The sequence below is a fragment of the Ruditapes philippinarum genome, unplaced genomic scaffold, assembly GCF_026571515.1.
Source record: "Ruditapes philippinarum isolate M1 unplaced genomic scaffold, ASM2657151v2 ctg1830_1_1_1_1, whole genome shotgun sequence".
Lineage (NCBI taxonomy): Eukaryota > Metazoa > Mollusca > Bivalvia > Venerida > Veneridae > Ruditapes > Ruditapes philippinarum.
This window is the reverse complement of record NW_026861117.1, coordinates 60,442-81,128: the sequence shown is the minus strand read 5'-3', so window position 1 is coordinate 81,128 and position 20,687 is coordinate 60,442. Positions and strand designations below refer to the sequence as shown.

At 31.9% G+C, this 20,687-nt stretch overlaps 1 protein-coding gene across 1 annotated transcript; it reads right to left on the bottom strand.

The window, feature by feature from the left end:
* Positions 1-198: 198 nt before the first annotated feature.
* On the bottom strand, positions 199-11,992 carry LOC132714579 (cystathionine gamma-lyase-like). The gene is made up of 11 exons (XM_060697468.1): positions 11,860-11,992; positions 10,195-10,290; positions 9,183-9,292; positions 7,490-7,627; positions 6,386-6,443; positions 6,082-6,159; positions 5,384-5,536; positions 4,304-4,425; positions 4,012-4,064; positions 3,179-3,339; positions 199-2,363 (listed from the first exon to the last, which is right to left on the bottom strand). Exons 1-10 carry the CDS (start codon positions 11,948-11,950, stop codon positions 3,192-3,194), a joined length of 1,047 nt encoding a protein of 348 aa, XP_060553451.1. The 5' UTR covers positions 11,951-11,992; the 3' UTR covers positions 199-2,363; positions 3,179-3,191.
* Positions 11,993-20,687: the final 8,695 nt, after the last annotated feature.

Below are 20,687 nucleotides of genomic sequence, written 5' to 3'. Positions count from 1 at the left end.
GAATACTCTCATTGGCCAAATGAAAACTAAAATTACTAAAATAGTGGGGGCTGTAATCACTCTGAATACTTTCTATTTTAACAGCTCACATTTTACTGATTTCATGAAATAAACACTGGGTGCAAATAAATCCTGCTGTATACATGTATAAGGAGATATACAAGAAAACAAAGGATATACAAGAAAACAAAGAACAAATATGCATCTGTGATAGTTTATTATTACATTGACTAGTCATGTTTTGTGTCATCAACATTATCTGAATGTAACTTGTGAGACAAGAAAATTTGTTATCAATATTTTTCGGGACAAGAACTTCTTCTCCAGTCAATGGTATTGTATACAATTACAAAAACAACAATAACAACAAAACTTAATTATATTTTTGTGTCTGTGTTTCCTAATATAGGAAAAAATAGCAGTTTTCTTTGTTTCTTGGGGAAAAATATGAAATGAGTACAATTTTGGATTTCAGATCAATATTATTATCAGTGAATCTTCTAATTAAAAATAGAACTCTGATCCTATTTCCTTTTCACATAATGCAAATATATAAACAAAAATATTAATTAAAGCAGCTCACCTGTATATTTAAGATTAATTTAAAGAAAATTAAGAAAGTGAATTAAATAGTAATCATTTTGTCATATAAAAAGTAACATTATTGAAGATAGCATACAATGTATATACCTAAATTACCAGTACCAATGTTTCAAAATAACTGACAATAGCAATTACACTAAGTAGCAATCTAGAATAGTAAAATACTTTACTTACGATATCTACATGTGTGTAGCTTTTACACAACAGAATAAATATAGCACTTTTAAGCTTACCGGAATATTGTAACACTTTAGTCAAATAAACCATGATGAATATAAATTTATATAAATTGTAACTTAATTTAATACTATGTATTAAAACAATGTATATATAAAATTACAAAATCTGACAGTATTTTGGTTACTTCTTTCAAAAATTTCTAAAATAAAAACAACAAACAAAATTTGAAAATATTACTCCTAATTACATGTAATACCATAATTGCATCGCTGTTAATAAAGGCTAACAATATAATAAAATTTATCACTTTAAAGCTGCAAATACTGATTATAAAATGCTGATTATAACAAAAAAAACAACATATATAAATATTATCACCATACTCTCCAGCAGGGAAAAAAAATGTTGAAACTTGGGAGAAGTTCTAAGGAAACTAGGGAAAAAAAAGGGAAAATTTTTAACATATTGCAGTGATAAGTTAGATCATCTAACAGAGATGATAATACATCATGAAAATCATTTATTATCATTATCAATATACATCATTCTGTCTTGAATAAAATGTTCACCTTTCTTTATTTCAATCAGTACATATCATAAATATAGAATGTTAACCTAGTGCTTAGTGGAAAGTACATCAAGATCTACTAATTAATAATAACTAAGTAACAGTAAGTATTAACAAGTGACTAAAACTTTACTCTTTTGGTCTAAAAAGGTTGGGGCTTTTACATGTACTAAATGTGTATTTGTTAATTGTTACAGACAGAATAATGAACCTGACAATAAGATTGCATAAAAACATTATATTTCTCACAGCAAAGGAGACTATTTCAGATCGGGACAAAAATCATGTTTTGGAAGCCTTTGGGACTGTCACCTGATTTCCGGGACAGTCCCCGGAAGTCTGGGACGATATGGCATGTATGGTTAACAGGTATTTTAATATGAAGGGCTGGTCAGTATATGTTGCTTTTGTTGATTTCTATTAGCTTTCTATAATGATATTCTAGGAATACATGGGGTGTTTCAGGAGTATACTTAAAACAAAACTAGGAAAATACAAACTTAAAGACACTGGAGAAATCAGATTATAATTATACAATAATAAATTGTTTTAACAGATCTTGGCTAAATATTATTATATTACTTCCCTTTACAGGAGTAATAAGGTCAATAGTGAGTACATGTAAAATTGAGCACATTTTGCCTGAGAAACATAAAAAAAAAATACTCGACCCAAAGAAAAAAGTAACTATTTATAAATAGAATTTAACAAATTATCAGAAAAATACAAAATACATGTATATGCAATTGTGTTGTAATCTTTACACAAAACAATTTGCATCATTGGTGAAATCAGTAAATCAATAATCACTGTAAGAATAGAGTTTTAATGTATATGCTCACCCATATGGTATTTTTCCAGTTGTGAAGATACACAAATTTAAACACACAATTTTAAATATTCCTGTAACAGGTCCTAGAATATTATTGCCAGCATATGATTATAATTTATGTGAAATTATGTGAGATTTTCTTTGATTTTGAGAAAACTGTGTGGATCAGCTTTATGCTTTCTGAAAAAGAAACAAATTAAATTATTGAGCAAAACTTCAAATGTATCAGTGACACAAATATTGATAGCAAATCTAACATATGGAACAATTAGTACTTTCAAATTAACAAAATATCTTAGTATTTTTTTTTTCTTCTTCATACAACAATATTACTTCATTATCAGAGAATGGTTTATGAATTATTATGAATATCTTGTACTATATCGCAGCAACCATATCAGACTGTGTAACAGCTTATGTGATGAAGAAAAACGATGATTAAAGCTTAGAAAACTTCAAAATTTTAATATCTAAGTAAATGTTCTTTCATAGCTGATTTGCGAACTACTCAACACAAAAGTTGAGAATTGACAAGAAATACTACAAGTACAAAAAAAGAAACATTCCACTGCATCTGTGTATCAATACCAAATTAACTCTTCAAATATTGTGTAACTTTAATATAAAAACAAAGTACATTGTATTAATAGTTTGTTTTTTCCAGGATTTCTTTTTCAAGCTTAGGTCCTTAGGTGAGTAAACTTAAACATATTCTACAGTGTTCTAGGATTAATGTTTAAAATGCTCTATGCAAGATGTGGCCACATTTGTAATTCTCCCGCCATTCTTTCTACCACCCTTCTAATGGAATAAGGGGGGAAAAAATAGCATATTTTGTCAAAAAGTTGTCAAAACATTTCAGAAATTGAAGTACATCACTTTATTTGTACATTTCAGAACGTTTTCACAATCATTTTCTAATAATTCATATATAAGTGAGCATGAATCTGAATAAATGCTGCTTTAATGTGTCAATTTAACATATATATATTTACCAGATAAAGTGATTTATTTAGTAGCAGCCGCAAGAGCTTGGTCCAGATCCTGTAGAAGATCCTCCTCATCTTCTATACCGACAGATAAACGGATCAGATTGTCGGTGATTTTCAGTTTTTCACGCTCATGGGCCGGCACTGAAGCATGGGTCATCACAGATCTGTAGATGATAAATTTCGTAACTATCAAAAAATGTTTAAGAAATTCAATATTATTGCTCTATATTCAAACAGAAACAAAACCAGAGCATTGCATGCAGTGTTAAAGCTCGCCTGCTAAAAATTCTAATTCAAAAATGGGCAAACTCCTAAAGTATTGCTTTCAGAATAATGCCCCTTGTCTAACCACAAGAAGCAAGTATTCCAAATTTCATGTCGATAACTTTTAAAATGTTTGAATGAAGGGCAACATTAAAGTTTTAGCATGCTGCCAATGACAATAATGTTGCAGCGTCTTTTTCTTCGGAATAGATGAACTGAAAATGATAGATGCTCCCTGCATCACCTTGACAATTACAAAAACATAAGCTTACTATAATGAAAATCTATTTTTTATTCAAGGTGAAATTACCTTGATCTACCCACATGAAACTGTCAATGGTAAGTATCCCTAAACAACAAATTCCTATGACATCTGTTAATTAGTGTTATGATAAAATTTATTTATGATGACTTCAAACCTGATTTATCTACTACACATAAAAACTTAGTGGGCAAAAAATACAAGAAAGCTAAAATATAAACTCTATTTTTTGAATAGGAAACTTCAACACCACAAAGAAAAAGAAAGAATTCTTCATACATATGCATTGAAAAAAAAGTTTAAGACTTACGGTAACTCAGCTAAACTTTCAAAGCCACCAAGAGATTCTGCTAATGTGAACACCTGAAATGAATGCAATTACAATTCTAGAGATGGGAAAGTGTCCATCAGACATTTAGTAATACATAAATTAAAGGGACAAATATGTCTAAGTTAAAGAACCAGATGCAAATGAAATGGTTTATTATGATATGTAACAACATATTTTCTTTCATAGTATTAACAATATTTCTTCTCACATAATAAACAGAATGTTTCTTCATTAACTGATTGTAATAAGGTACACAGTATCATATCTATACCTTCAGACTTTTCAGGAATGTTTCTGCCTCTTTTAGACCTCCTTTGATATAAAAGGACACCATCCCGCTGTAACCTCTCATTTGGCGCTTTGCCAACTCGTGCTGGGGATGAGATGGAAGACCTAAATAAAGTAAGATAATGGTGTAAGGGAGATAACTAAGGTAATACATAAAAGATAATTACATACAATTTTACTTGGTTACCTCCCTTATAAATGTTACCGCCACTTAAGTTTACACAAACAGGTCATTTCTAGCAACACTTATAATTAGGTGATTATCATAAAAATTTTAAGTGAAAAGTGTAAATGATAACATTTGTTCATTACAAATAACAAACATACTACTCCATCTGAAAATAATCCTAGTTTAACTGTAAAATTTCTTGCCAATACAGTTTAAAGAACATATAAATACCCTTAAAGTCAAGGATATGCACATATATTATTAGTTATAATGATTTTTTTTGACAGGTTATATGGCCCTATATAAACGGTTGTTTGTAAATATAACATGAGCCGCATGGCGATAGTTATATTGAAAACAACCGTTTATATATGGCCATATAACCTGTTAGAAATATTCATAACAAATAGCATCATTTTTAGAGGAATAAAGCGAGATACTTTATAAATCGACAGCAGCCGTGTATATAAAACTATATAAACGTCATGATTATCAAATGAAAAGCGATGCTACAAATGTGCAGTATTATAAAGGTATACCTATTGACTACAATGTATTGCATCGGAACTACTTCACATTATAAATGGAAGCAGTTTTATTCAGAGAATGTTAAGAAATGGTAAGATCATTTGCCAGTTTATAAAACATAAACACTTTCTTGGATAATTGTTAGTTTGTTTGTTTTTGCGTTTTTTACGCCGATTTTTACACATTATTGGTCACTTCTCAGCAACCAATCCAACTAACCAGTTTTCCAGGATAGATCTAAGTACTGCTAGTAAAACAATAATATAGATATATGTAATGTGAAACAGATATTTAGCCTTTAAGCCATTAAAATTGAACCACACCACCTTTATCTACTAGCACACTAGTTTACTATCTTATAAATACCTGGATGTATGACTGACTCAACACGTGGGTCTTTCTCGAGGAAATGCGCCACAGCGAGTCCATTCTTCATATGTTCCCTCATACGAACATGTAAAGTCTTCAACCCACGATTCACCAAGAAACTGTCAAACGGAGAGGGTACTGGTCCAGTAGCTGAAATAAAGTTATTGTTAAATGAGCCGCGCCATGAAAAAACCAATAAAATAATTTGCGACCAGCATGGATCCAGACCAGCCTGTGCATCAGCGCAGTCTGATCAGGATCCATGCTGTTCGCTATCAGTTTCTCTACTAGTTATACAGTTTGTCAGCACACAGCATGGATCCTGATCAGACTGCACAGATGTGCAGGCTGGTCTGGATCCATGCTGGTCGCAAGCCCATGCATCATGTTGGTTTTTTCATGGCATGGCTCAAATGTACACTATAAATTATACAGGTAGTTTAACTCTCAATACTCTTATTAATTAACAGTTACATGGAGCTCTATGTTCAAATCATTTATCATTAATTGAAACAATAGTGGTCACTGGTGTATCATTGACTCATTTCTTGCTGATTGATTTGAAAAAACTATTAATATTTTAACTTATTTAACACTATGCCACTGTTTCATTAGAACTTCTGAAAGGTGGTCAGAAAAATATAAACAAAATGCAGAAAGCATTCCAAATCAATTCACATCAAAATGTTGCTCACCATTCTGTAGAAATTTGAGTCTCTCAGCCAGCTCATCGCTGTTAGTACATGCAGCTCCCATTACAACATCAGAATGACCTGTTATGATATAAAATTACCTTACACAGTCCAGATATCCAAGTATAATATTGTAAAGCAAATGTCATTTAACTTTTGACTCAGGAACTTTAAAATATATCACAGAGTAGGTAGTATGTCAAGGTTATACGGAAAGATATCATAAAACTTGGAAGGAATGACTTGCTAAACTTATGTCACTTAATTTCAGTTAAGAGATAAATATATGTAAGAAAGATTTGCTCACCATTCATGTACTTGGTCAAGGAATGCATTACAATATCTGCACCATACATGAGTGGTCTCTGAAATAATCAGGTGAAATTTTTATTACAAAAGTTTAAAATGCTATTAAAATGCAGTGATATCTGGTAAAGGGTCACTACCTGCCATTTTTTATTTTGTTTGTCAGTAAATAAGCAATAACACAAAGGTTTTACTGACTGGTTAATCCTAGATTTTATTGATACCACTAATATAATTCTATATGAATATCACTTTAACCTTGAGCCTACTGGTGGCAACTAATACCACCCACATGACCAGTACAGACTAAGATCTGATCATGGTCTACACTGTTTGCTATTCAATCAGTTCTTATTTAAAATTTTACCCTAAAAAGATTAATGGTTTAGCCCAGACTGAAAGATGGACAAGTCCATTTATAATAAGATATTTAGTATAAATGTATTAAGAGTTAAATACACCTAGGTCAATGCAAGCACACTTTTTTGGTCTCTCTGACACTGTAAAAGCAATATGGCAACTTTCAAGCTTTTTTTAATAAAACCTTAGAATGTACCTGTATAATGCTTAAGTAGACACCCTAGTAGTGCCTCACATGAAAGAATCCTAAGACCATGGCAAAATTTAAACCCAGATCAGTAAGGGTTAGTAATCTTAACCAAAGGGCCACAGAAACTCCCTGCAAACCTTCATTGCATGATTTTTTAAAGTTTTTTTTCTTCTTTAACAGTCCCTGCTATGAAAGCATATAACAAGTACCTATAGAATGAGAATGCATTAATCAAGTAAAGGAATAAGTTTTTTCTCCTTTTATTTTAACCAGTTGATAGAAGAACTAATTGATATTATTTGAGCCCCGCCAAGACAAAACCAACATAGTGGGTTTGCGACCAGCATGGATCCAGACCAGGCTCCGCATCCACACAGTCTGATCAGGATCCATGCTGTTCGCTTACAAAACCTATAGCAAGTAGGGAAACTGGTAGCGAACAGCATGGATCCTGATCAGACTGCGCGAATGCACAGGCTGGTCTGGATCCATGCTGGTCGCAAACACACTATGTTAATTTTATCATGACGCGGCTCATATTATTTGACATATTACCTGAAAGTAGGATGACATGAAGGTATTGTCAACAACAACAAAACATTCTTTTGAAGCTTTCTCCTTGACAACCTTACATACTGCTTCAATATCAACCAATCGCATTGTAGGATTGGTGGGAGTCTCAATCCATACCATCTGTTATAAAACAATCAATATTTACATTATATATAAAACTAGAAATGTGTCCATAGGACACGGATGCCCCCACACGCCACTGTTCTGTCAATCTTATGACTCTAGGTAAAATATTTTTTCGACTACATGTGCCCCAAGTTAAAAACTAAAAATCAACAAAGGGCCATTATTCTGTTAAATTTGGTCGCAGCAAAAATTCCTTCCTTAACTATCATCTACACATTAAGGTTGTTAATCCCTGTAAGTTTAAGCAAAATCTGCCATCCGGTTTAAGAGGAGTTGCGTTCACAAAATTTCTACATAGTATATAGTGAAAAAAACCAAAAATCAACAAAGGGCCATAATTCTGTTAAATTTGGTCGCAGCAAAAATTCCTTCCTTTACTACCATCTACACATTAAGGTTGTTAATCCCTGTAAGTTTAAGCAAAATCTGCCATCCGGTTTAAGAGGAGTTGTGTTCACAAAATTTCTACATAGTATATAATGAAAAAATCAATAAAGGGCCATAATTCTGTTAAATTTGGTTGCAGCAAAAATTCCTTCCTTAACTGCCATCTACACATTAAGGTTGTTCATCCCTGTAAGTTTAAGCAAAATCTTCCATCCGGTTTAAGAGGAGTTGCATTCACAAAATTTCTACATAGTATATAGTGAAAAAATCAACAAAGGGCCATAATTCTGTAAAATTTGGTAGCAGCAAAAATTCCTTCCTTTACTACCATCTACACATTAAGGTTGTTCATCCCTGTAAGTTTAAGCAAAATCTGCCATCCGGTTTAAGAGGAGTTGCGTTCACAAAATTTCTACATAGTATATAGTGAAAAAATCAACAAAGGGCCATAATTCTGTAAAATTTGGTCGCAGCAAAAATTCCTTCCTTTACTACCATCTACACATTAAGGTTGTTCATCCCTGTAAGTTTAAGCAAAATCTGCCATCCGGTTTAAGAGGAGTTGCGTTCACAAAATTTCTACATAGTATCTAGTGAAAAAATCAACAAAGGGCCATAATTCTGTTAAATTTGGTCGCAGTGAAAATTCCTTCCTTTACTACCATCTCCACATTAAGGTTGTTCATCCCTGTAAGTTTAAGCAAAATCTGCCATCCGGTTTAAGAGGAGTTGCGTTCACAAGATTTCGGGACGTACGGACGGACTGACGGACGGACGGACGGACAAGTGCAACGCTATATGCTCCCACATTGTGGGGGCATAAAAATTTACATTATATAATACATATATGTTCATAATTTTTAAATATATGGTATAAATAACCTTGATGATATATATATAAACACATCTCTAACCTTGATGAAATATACAAACAGCTGGACTCAATACAAATTTATTATGCTCTTTGTTCAAATATTTCTACAGCTTATTAAGGCTCCGGAAACATCTCTCGTAACTTAGGAAAAGTTCTTTGAATATCAACATTTAGCATAAAATATTGATGATCATACATACCATAATCCTAAAAGCTCATATGAACTAAAGGTCAAGGATAAAATATAAGCGTTTTACAGTGGATGAAAAATCAAAGAAATAAGATTACCCTGGTATTTGGTTTGATAGCATCAGCAACATTTTGTACATTGGTACAGTCTACAAGAGATTCTTCTACACCCATCCTGGTTGTACACTGGCGGAAGAGCCTGTTGGTACCTTTAACATATAAATACATAAAGATAGTAACGGTAGCATGCGCCATCTGGTTAGCTCCATAGGTAGAGCATTGGACTGTGAATTGGGCGACCCGACGGCGCAGGTCACTTTCGTTGTGATTGTCATCATTGATCATGAAATCCTTTCTACTGTCATTTGCACTGAACCTCTGAAGTACAGTTCTGCTCTGGCATGTAGGCCTTCAGAAGTTATTAGTTCCTTGTGAAAGTGAAGGCAACTAGTACTGGTAAACTGCTTGATAGCCTGGTAAATTCAATGTGGCTTACTGCCATGATTCGGAGTGAAAACTACCAACACCACCACTGGTCCACATTATAGTAGCATTCCATATTCTTGCAAATAACTTGTACATTTACTATCAAAGCAACTTTTTTTACAACATTATGATTCTAATTTGTTTCACTTATAGTCATACATTTAGAAATTATTGTAAATTTTCACTCCTGTTTTAAAAGCAACTGAGTGGTTAACTCTACTCTTGACATCTTATGTGGACAAATTTTGTAATAAAGTAAGAGGACATCCATAATTTAACAACTCCCCTCACCTACTCATGCCATCAACTTTATTCAGAAGTGAAATTTTATGGATTTTACCCTTACTTATAGACAAATTATTTGCTATAATGTCATGTCATTGAACATCTTTTATCAAGTCAAACACCAGAATTTCATAAACTAATTTAAAAGGATTTTGAACAATCTCAAAATACATTTAATTAAAACATCTATTCCCATGATATAATGTATCATCAAAATTTAAAGCTTGCAATGAATGAGTAAAGTATAATCATGTATGTGCCTTGAAATTGATTACAAATTGATGTTTGTTAGATCATGGTAAAATTAAAGTTCATTTATCAAGTGAATAGAGAAAATTACCTCCATATAAATCATCCATGCTGATCAGGTGGTCTCCTTGTTTCAGTAGAAATGTTATTGCTGTAGTTGTAGCTAGACCAGATGCAAACACCATTCCTGAAAGTAAAACAAAAACATGCAAAATCAACACAGTTACAGAGCAATTAAATAATTACTGGTATTATATCGGATTTCAATTCTCTACAAAAAAATGGTCAAAACACAACTTAATACATTATTTTCATTTAAAACATATAGGTATCAACTTTAGTCAATTTTACATCAGTCTTATCATACCCTATATGGAGATAATGTGCAACCCCTTATCAGAAGGATATTGATTATTGATTATCTATCTGGCCGCTGTGTTATAGATTAAAGTGCAGTACATGTATAATGCTGTATGTGGTAAAAGGTTAAGATAACATGTCTGGATGTTTACCTATGCATAAAAAGAGCAAATGATTTTTGAGAAAATTAGGAAAGGGAGCAAAAATAACTTTCAGAATTACCTGGCTTTTAGAAATTCTTCTCAAATTTAAGAGTGCAAAAGTATATCAACATTAAGGAGAATATCTTTGATAGTTTTTTAGAAGAATGGTTTACCTGTTTATTAAAAAAAATTGAAGTTAAAATTTGAACAAGAGGGCCATGATGGCCCTGAGGTCGCTCACCTGTATATAGGCCCCCCCCAACAATGACACCCCTGGGGCCGGGCCAGTTTTGACCCCAGGGCTTTAAAAATGGTCAAAATATCTTAGCTCAAATAATTGCATAATATAGGAAATAAGGGAGGGAATTTTGACCCGACTTTATTTGAAAAATTGGTAAATCACTAGGAGATGTTTATGCAAATATACATCGTTAGCTCTTATGTTTTTAAAAGAAGATTAAAGTTTTTTTTACGTTGCTTTAAAAAGAGTCAAATTAATTTTTAAACAATTAGTAAAGGGACACCAAAGGAACTTTCCCATTAACTTGGTTTGAAATTCTTTAATTTAATGAGGAAAATGTATTAAATAAAATTACGGAAATCGGATAGTTTACGAAGCGAAGGGTTTAACGTTTATAAAAGCCACCCTTGAATTTACTGATAAAAATAATATTGCATAAATAAATACATAAATATGCATGTATCCAGTGCTAGTTTAACCTTATCACCATTTTGAAGGTCACACTGTCATATTTTCAGCTCACATAGTGACATTTAAATGAACTCAATTTACCATATGTTATCATACAGTTCATGTATATTACACTTTCAGAAGTATTGTCAGTCAACTGTCACTTAATTAATAATATCAAATAATTCTAATACCGATCATCTAATATGAGTCTTAATTATCATTTTATTTCTATCATATTAATTATAGTAGGATCTCTTGCATTTGTGTTTTTAAACAAAATATGGTTGGTTGATGCTTTTTTAATTCATTTTTTTTAATTTACAATGTACAATTGGGTTAATTGGCATGTATTAAATTTGTTCATACTATAAGTCAAGGGTTGGAAGAACAATTATGAGGAGTCCAATGTGATACAAAAATATGGAGAGTATACAGAGCAATTTAAAGAGAAACAGGAGACAATTATCATATATGTACAGTTGAATAGTTCTTTAAAAAAATCTTTTAATGGCAATTTTGACAAAAGGTTTTACTATTTAATTAATCTATTACCACATACCATATTTGGCATCTTCGAGTGCAGCAAGACATTCCTCCAGACATTGTCTAGTTGGATTTCCACTTCTTGAATATTCATAACCCTGTAACATGAACAAAACGTAACTTACAACTGGGAGATAAAGTAAGTCACTATATGAATCAGAATATGACCAAAACTCTGCAAAAAAGTTAATATTGTTCAGTCATAGACCCTACTAATAAATGCAGGTTAACAAACAAATCTAAAAAAATAAACTTTGATATGTACATTAACATCACTTTTTATCTAAGAAATTTCCATGATAATTTTACAAATTTATGTATATAATTTATAATACTGTACAGTAAAAAGGGTTAGCCTGGAACCCTGTTGTATCGATCTATTTACCCATAAATCACAACTGCTTTTAAAAATTCAAATCTCCCTGAATATTTATTTTGTATCATTTATTTTTATCCTTTTGCCATAATATTTACATGGCAAACATCACTGATATATAGTTTTTAGCTTTGGAATATACGGATATTTACAGACATGTCAAACAGGTTGAAGAATTAGGTCACGCCATTATAACGATGCATTGTGAGAATCGCTAAGTTAGCCAAAGTTTGGGAAGCCTTAACCATCTTTATGTTAGATATTTCAGTCAATTAGAAACATAGATGTCTGTTTTAAAATGTCAGCATAAATTTAGGAACTTTTAACAGACAGTAAATGTACTTTTAATAAGAACACAATATTTATAAATCTATTTATTATCTACAACGTCTTACGGTACTGGAAACATGTTTTTGTTCATTTTACTGCACACAAATAAATGTGAAAGATTTTCGTGACACTGTCGTAAATGTTAACAATCATTAGGTTACATATTTTGCAAAAAATCTAAAGATTTGTAAATAGATCGATACAATGAATAGCACGATACAATGGGGTTCCACTATACTGTAAATATTAAAGGAACATGTTTTGGAATAATTTCAAAAAAATTTACAACACTGTCAGTGTTTTGGCCACTGGACCCATACTAACATACCAAATAAACAAAATAATCAAACACTCTTAGATTTACTGTTCAAGATCCCCGATAAAATATATTATAAAAACTAAAAAAATTTCCACTACTGTATCAAAACTATATAGTTACAGGGGAAATTTTTTTTTTTAATTTTTATCGGTGGTTATGATTTTGTTTTCTTAGGGTAAAGTGTTGAATTATTTTTCATGGTATTAAAGGGGTTGGGGTGGGTTGGGGGGGGCCCCAAAACATGATATCCCACCCTGTGTCGTAATTGGTTTAAAAGGGGGAAAAAAACGGGCCCCAAAAAATTCTTTGATTTAGGGCGGGTTGGGGGTCCACGTTTTTTTAAAACTTTGTGGGAAAAAAAAAATAGGGGGGCCGACGGTTTTTGATTCCCCTTTCTTGGTTCCTGTCCGATGGGTTTTCCCTTTATTCCCAAAAATTTTGGAAAGGGTTTTTAAAATTTCTAAGTTTTTTCGTGTATTTAAATTTTGCTCAAATAGGGGTTTGAGAATTATATGTTTTTTTGGGGCGGGAACCTTAAAGAGTTTTTGAAAAAAAACAAGCACAAAAAAATTTTTGGATAAAAAATAGAACAAATATTAGTTTCAATTTCTATTACATTAATTTGTAAATATAGAAGTCCATATAGAGTTATTTTTATTTTTAAGCATGTCATTAATTTTTCACTTTGTCGAATTTCAGTGCAAACATCCGTACTACTTTTTTTCATTTTGAACATCGCGTTAAAAATGGAGGTGTGTCTATAGTCTTTTTCATATTATGCAAGGCAAGTATCTAGGACATCATTATAACCAGTTTCTATAAATTAAAAGTCGTAGGATGATCTCAAGTTGTCCATGATTAAAAAAACAAAACAAAAACAAACAAAAAACAAAAAAACAAAAACAGAAATTCAAAGTTAACCTGAAATATATTCCAAATTAATTAATAAAGTAGAAGCACAGCATTTCCCACTACAATAAGTTTGTAGGAAGCATTAGTAAACATGTATCGTGCAACAGTGAGTTTAGATGATGCAATTATTGAAGAGTATTTTAATCAAGCTTTTAAAATTGTGATGGGGGGGCCCCTTATGAGGAATGTTTCAGACTTATATTTCTTTTTTTTTTGTTTAAAAATTTAGGGCTAAAAAATAAAAGTTTGAATTTTCGCTTTTATTTTTCTGTTGTTTTCCCAACCTTTTATATTTTTGGGTTTAAATTGGGGTTTACTTTTTCTTTTGTTAATATTCCAAAATTTTAAATTGGGGGGTCTACATTCCGGTTTTTAATTTTTGGAAAATTTTAAAAAACCCCAAAATGTCAATAAAAAATGAAAAACCAGCAAGTTATGACCTTTTTTTTTCATTTTTAGATAACAAAAAAAATTTTTAAATGAGGTTCCTTATAAAAATAATTTTCTAGGACTGTTTTTCAAAAATACTTTATTTCTTTTTAAAATTTTAAATTAAAAGGGATTAAAAAAACAACTGAAATTTGATTGAAAAATTTTTATTGAACAAAAAAATTTTAAATTAAGTTTAGATGTACCTTTAATTGAGTTTAAAATTTAAATCTGTTTTTGAAAAATGGTTTAATATTTATGTTGGGCGGGGTTGCTTTCCCGGGAAAGAAAATTCGAAAAAAATCCCCCTTTTTCAAAAATTTCCCTTTCATTATGAGGCCCGTGGGAGAAAATTAAAGTTTTAAATATTTTTGAAAAAATACATTTAAAAAGCTTTTTTCGAACTGAATAACCTAAGTGAAAAATTTTTCAGGAAGTTAATTTATATTTCTTTTTTTTACCCCCAACACTCAAAATTTAGGGTTTTAAAATGATGGGATTTTTTACGTGTATTTTAAAACCTCACTAGCTTGAAATTTATGGGAAAAATTTCCCTTTGTAACGGGGGTTGGGGCTTTTTACTTTTAGGGTTTTCCCCGGGTCGACCTTTTTCCCGCAAAAAAGGATAAAGAAATCCGAAGCCGTCAGGGGCTATAAATTGGTGTTAAAAAAGGGGCGGTTTTTTAAGTTTTTTTTTGGAAACTTCCCCCAAATACCTCCAGGGGCCGTGCAGGGTCGGGGGGAAAAGGAAGGGAAAGGTTTGGTTTTGGGTTTTGGGATGTGGGGATTTAAACTCTGGGGGTTTTTCCCGGCTAATAGATTGCCCTTTTTTGTTTTTGTCTTTCAGAAAATTTTGATCCCTTTGGCCCGGTATAGTGGGTTCCCTTTTCCCCAAAGAACAAAGAAGGGGTTCCGGGAAAAATTCTGCTTTAAAAAGGACGCCCCGTGCTTTTAATCTGGCATAGGGGTTATTTCCGGGGCGCCGATTTTAAAAATTTTAAACTTAAAACACACACACTTTTGTTTAAAAACCCAAAAAAACAAAATTTTTTTGGGTTAGTAATTTTTTCAAGGGGTTTTTAAAATAAATTTAAAGAAATTCCTTTTATGCCCCCCATTATTTTAGAAACCCCAACCAAAAATTTCCCTTTTTTTTTTTTAAAAAAAATTAATCATTTAAAGGCCCGAAAATTTTTTTTTTAAATTTTAAATTTTGGTAAGAATTTTTAATGTTTCCCCGAGCTCGCATGTAAAAATTTGTATAGGGTTTGCGGGTTTTTTTTTTTTTTTTTTTTTTTTTTTTTTTTTTTTTTTAAATTAAAGTTTCTTATTTTTTAATTTTTTTTATGTATTCATAATCTGTATTAAAAATTTTTAAATTTTTATTAAAAGGGGAATATAAAATTTTGAGTATGCCTGGGAATTAATTTAAACTTTTAATTACCCTAGGGGGTTTACTAAATTCTTTTGGGGTTTTCTCTGAAATTTAATTTTTCCTTTTTTAAAACATTTGCCCAATATTTCTTTTAAATTAACTGTTCACTTTTATTCCGTTTTGCTTGTAGGAAACACATTTTTCTATTTTTTGTTTTTTTAATAAATTTCGCCTTATAATCAGTTTAAGGGGCACCACCAAAAGGAAAACGATTTCCCTGGGTTTACTTTTGGTTTTAAAATTTTTTTTACCAAAAAATTTTAAAATGTTTCTATTGGTTTAAAAATGAGATAGTTAACTAAACAATGTTTTTTAAAAATTTAAAAAGGGCCCTTTTTAATTTGATTTGGGGATTAGTGAATATAAAAAGTTTTCCCAATTAAAAAATTTTCCTAAAAAAAAGGAACATGTTTTAAATTTTTTCCAAAATCCAAAAAAAAGTTCAGAGTAGGGTTTCTGTCAATTCCCAAAGATACTTTTTTTGTTAAAATTTGAAAATAAATTTAAATGAAAATATAAAAAATATAAGTTTTTGCTTTTTTTTTTATTGCAAATTTAAAAAAATGTTAATATTTTTGCGGAAATTTTGCCCGGAGGCCCCTTAGGGGTTTTGTAGTTAAATGTTTTTTGGGCGATAATGGTTAAAGAATATAATTTTTTTTCAAATATATGTTCTCCCCATATTAAATTTTTATTTAAAAATTGTAGGCAAAATTTTTATTTAAACAGTTATGATTTAAACCCGGTTTTTTGGGGCCGTTTTCCGGGGTTACACCCTCCTGGGGTTACAAAAAAAAATTATTTTTCCCTTAGTTTATCCCAAAAGGCTTTAAAATCCTTTTGTCTCTGATTGAAAAGCGACAGTTTACAATTTTTTGTTTTTTTAAAAAATATTTTAGGAAAATTAATATTTTAACAACAAAAAAAAATTTGCAGGGATTTTGGAAAGAAAAATTTTTGGGGCAACTTTCAAATTTAAATGACCCGTCATAAAACATTGGTCGCTGCGTAGTAATTGGAAAATTGTTATCAAAAATAATAAAGAGAATATTTGCCACTGAATTAAAGCATTTACTTATAAATTTTCATTTATGCTTTTTGTTAAAAAAATATTTGATAAAGTTATTATTTTGAAGGGTTTTCATACCAGAACTATTTATTACAGACGTACGTATGCCTAAACCTGATTACCGCGGCAGTATGACGTCACGGAGTAGTGATTTAAACAAAAAATCAAGAATTTTTCAGAGAATTATTATCTTTACAAATTGCAGATATGAAATTAAAGAATGAAAATATTTTTCATATTGTAAATGTCTGTGTATGAGTGATGAGTCAGCTTAGAAAAAATCAAGGTACTATTTTTTGACCTTGATTACCGCGCAGTAATGACGTCACGGAGTAGTGATTTAAACAAAAATCAAGAATTTTTCAGAGAATTGTTATCTTTACAAATTGCAGATATGAAATTAAAGAATGAAAATATTTTCATATTGTAAATGTCTGTGATGAGTGATGAGTCAGCTTAGAAATATCAAGGTACTATTTTTTGACCTGATTACCGCGGCAGTAAGATTTGACAGACGGTTATTAACATTGGGTCGGCATAGCCTCCCCAAAAACCGGCATGAAACACAAAAACCAATACTCATAATGCATGGCAAACCAATTAACGTGGGCGATATAACGTAATATTAACAAGGTTGTGTAGAATGTTGCATCACCTATATATAATGATATCCCTATAAGGATACTGTTGTTAGGAGGAGGCGGTCTGATATATAATTCATTAACATATGGCTCCTTATTTGCCAATATGACTGCTGAAAGTTCACAGTTCAGCTGTACGGACAGTACAATATGATAGCTAAGAGGTGACATTTGCGTGTGATTTTACTTATCTCGTGCTATGATATACTATTTCGTGTCCACGAGTTACTAAGTCGTTTCCACTAGATAATTAAGCCGTGCGCACGAGATACTATGTCATGGCCACCAGATGCTATGTCGTGGTCACGAGTTACTTAGTCGTGGCCACGAGATAATTAAGTGGTGCGCACGAGATACTATGTCGTGGCCCCTAGTTACTAAGTCGTGGGAACGGGATAATTAAGTCGTGCGCACGAGAAAATTAACCAGTCAGATTACACTATTTATATGAATTTTCCTATTTAACTACAAATTTTCTATAGGACAAGGATGCCCCTACTTCACCTTGCCTTCAAAGTGCCATATAAACAAGTTATTGATTGGACAATAATTTTACATTTAGCGTCATTATGACCCTGATTTTTGTCCCAATGACCAAAATTTGTGAAGGAAAAAAATCTTCCTCGCTCCAATCATCAAAATCGTGAATATAGAAAAAAAATCGCTCGCTCGTCGCTATTTTTTCTGTAAAAAAATCCGTGGAACAAGAAATCAATTTGGTGTGGCTTGATGTGTGGTGACATTCATCAACAAGATATTAGTTATGACTATTGTTTCTTGCTGGTTCATCTCAGACGTTTCCGCGGACAAGAGGACTTCTTCTACAATACAAATCAATTGCGAGTAGTTTTAATATTTAAATTTAGATACCATCGTTCTGCGGTCAGATTTCGTGAAATGTTTCTGTTTCGCGTAGGCATTGCATGTTTTGAACACATCAGGTCCCACGCCGGAGATAAATATTCCTGCAAACACTATGGAGATTCAAAACAATCAAAAGGAGATTCAAAACAATCAAAAAATAAATAAAAAAAAGGTAAATATAGAGAAAAGTCGGGAGAGGTACATTTTTTATTTTCTTCAAAAAGCTTTGAAACCATTAAATAATGTTGAAAAGGTTGAAAACTTACCTCGTGAATGACTTACTTTCGCCTTCACATATGGGGTTCCAGTGCACATCTTGATCAACAGAAGTTCAAATATTCTTGTTTATTTTGAAATTCCACCATGCAGTGGTTAAACATTGCGTTAGGCGGATGTGGTCGTTTACCATTAATGTCGATTATGTTACTAGATTTGTAGAATATTGTTGTAAACTGCTACTATAAACTGTTATCTGATGCTCAAATACTTAATTAGGTAGGAAGACGAACATGGGCATCAAAGACTTGAAAGCATTTTTATTTAAATTTTTGTTTTGGGTATGTATGATTGTCTTAGGATGTAGGTGGCATCATTAAATTCATTACTAAATTTAAAAAGCCGGCATCTGATTGCCAGAAACAGGACTGGCATAATTACTTTATAACTATGTTAGCTGTGAACATTATAAGGAGTTCAAACCCTTGTTAGATGTAGCGTTCTTATTGAAATTGAACGTTCCATTTTATCTACGCAACAGTTTGTTTTTCTAGATTGAAATGTCCGGATCATAAACTTGGTATCGAACTTGGTAGACACATTGGGATTTCCCCAGTGATGATCGATAGACGAGCAGCAGATTAACCAATTTCATGCTTTTTGTACTGCCAAGGGATCTATAGCTAATGTCACATAATACGTTGTATGTGCTGTTTGCTAAATGTCTATACAAATAGGAAAATATAATTGTTCAATAGTCAACAGTCAAATGTTTTACGCTGCGTAAAAGTTTTTACAACCAAGACGGTTCAAGGTACAATGCTCCACAACATAGTATATTACTGGTATTGTATTGTATATGTATATAATGGGTCGGTGGCCTTCCTATACAAAATAATGTCATTGCTGTTCACTGACAATGTTCCTGGTCAAACTAAAGTATCTTGAAAAGGTCACTACTCATGTATGTCTGTAATTTGACCAACCGGGATATCCCGTATTTCAGAACGTGGAGGATTTACGTACTAAGGTCGCACAACCTTTGAAGACCGAGTACACTAGAGAACTTGGTTTTGTTTGAAATTCCTATGGTAACGACATTAACCGAGACATCTTAGAGGTGCAGCTAAGGCCTTACCTGCTACGTTCACATTTTGACAAATCAGAAAATAGTACTGTTACTCTACCTGACGTTTTGAAATTTGTGTCAGAACAGTCAGTGCTAAAACGAGCACTGTTCTCTGAGGTCGTTGTGTTGTTTAAGATTTTGTTAGAAATGCCTGCTACTAATGCTACAAGTGAAAGGCCATTCTTGGCGCTCAGAAGAAGAAAGACATACCTGAGATCGACAATGTCTCAAGTACGTTTGAACAATCTAATGGTGTTACATATTCATAAGTACAGGACAGATTCACTTAACTAACGTGTTATTGCCGATGAGTTCATTACCACCAGAGAACGATGGCGATGTGTTTTTGGAAAATTTACATAAAATGAAACTCTGTGTTGTGTAAGATTATTGTGAACAAAATACAAGTTACTGCTAAACAGAAAGTGGTTATTAGTGACTCGTAATGTACTATTCTTCCATCATGTCATCAATTGATATTTAAGCCTATACCATTGTGTGATTTATGTTAAACAATAATCCACGTAGCTGTAATATTTCTTGTATTTGTTTATTTATAATTATCAGATAAAAATGCATCTAAAGAATTATAACATCAGTTATTGTTTATTTTTCATTTGCCAAATATCAATAACATGTACTGTATTCATTTTTATGTACACCTGTCCGTCCGTTATGCGAACCTTAAATTTCACCCTTAAAACTTACGGCGCACTTAAAAGTGTAAAAAATCGTTGACATATATTACTATAACATGTACTAGCGCAGGCTGTAAACTGTGCCAAATATACGGGAAAACGCCCCTGAGAGCATCCTAGAATAAAAAATTTTCCGGGGGAGCATGCCCCCGTACCCCCCTAGATTCTGGCTCAAACCAACAAAGTTGGCCGCACCAATCACAAAATCGTGACGACGGGCCTGAATCATTTCCTGTCAGCGCCAAACAACTTTTCCAGAACGTTTATAATATACATGTATGATGTTTCTTTATGCTTGAACACTACCCCTCGCTCGAACAGACGGACAAACTATTTTAAGGAATATATAATAATTCTTAAGGTACCAAACAGCATGCATTAAACAGCTCTTTGTGTTTTTGTAAAAGATTTTTTAAGTTTCTACTA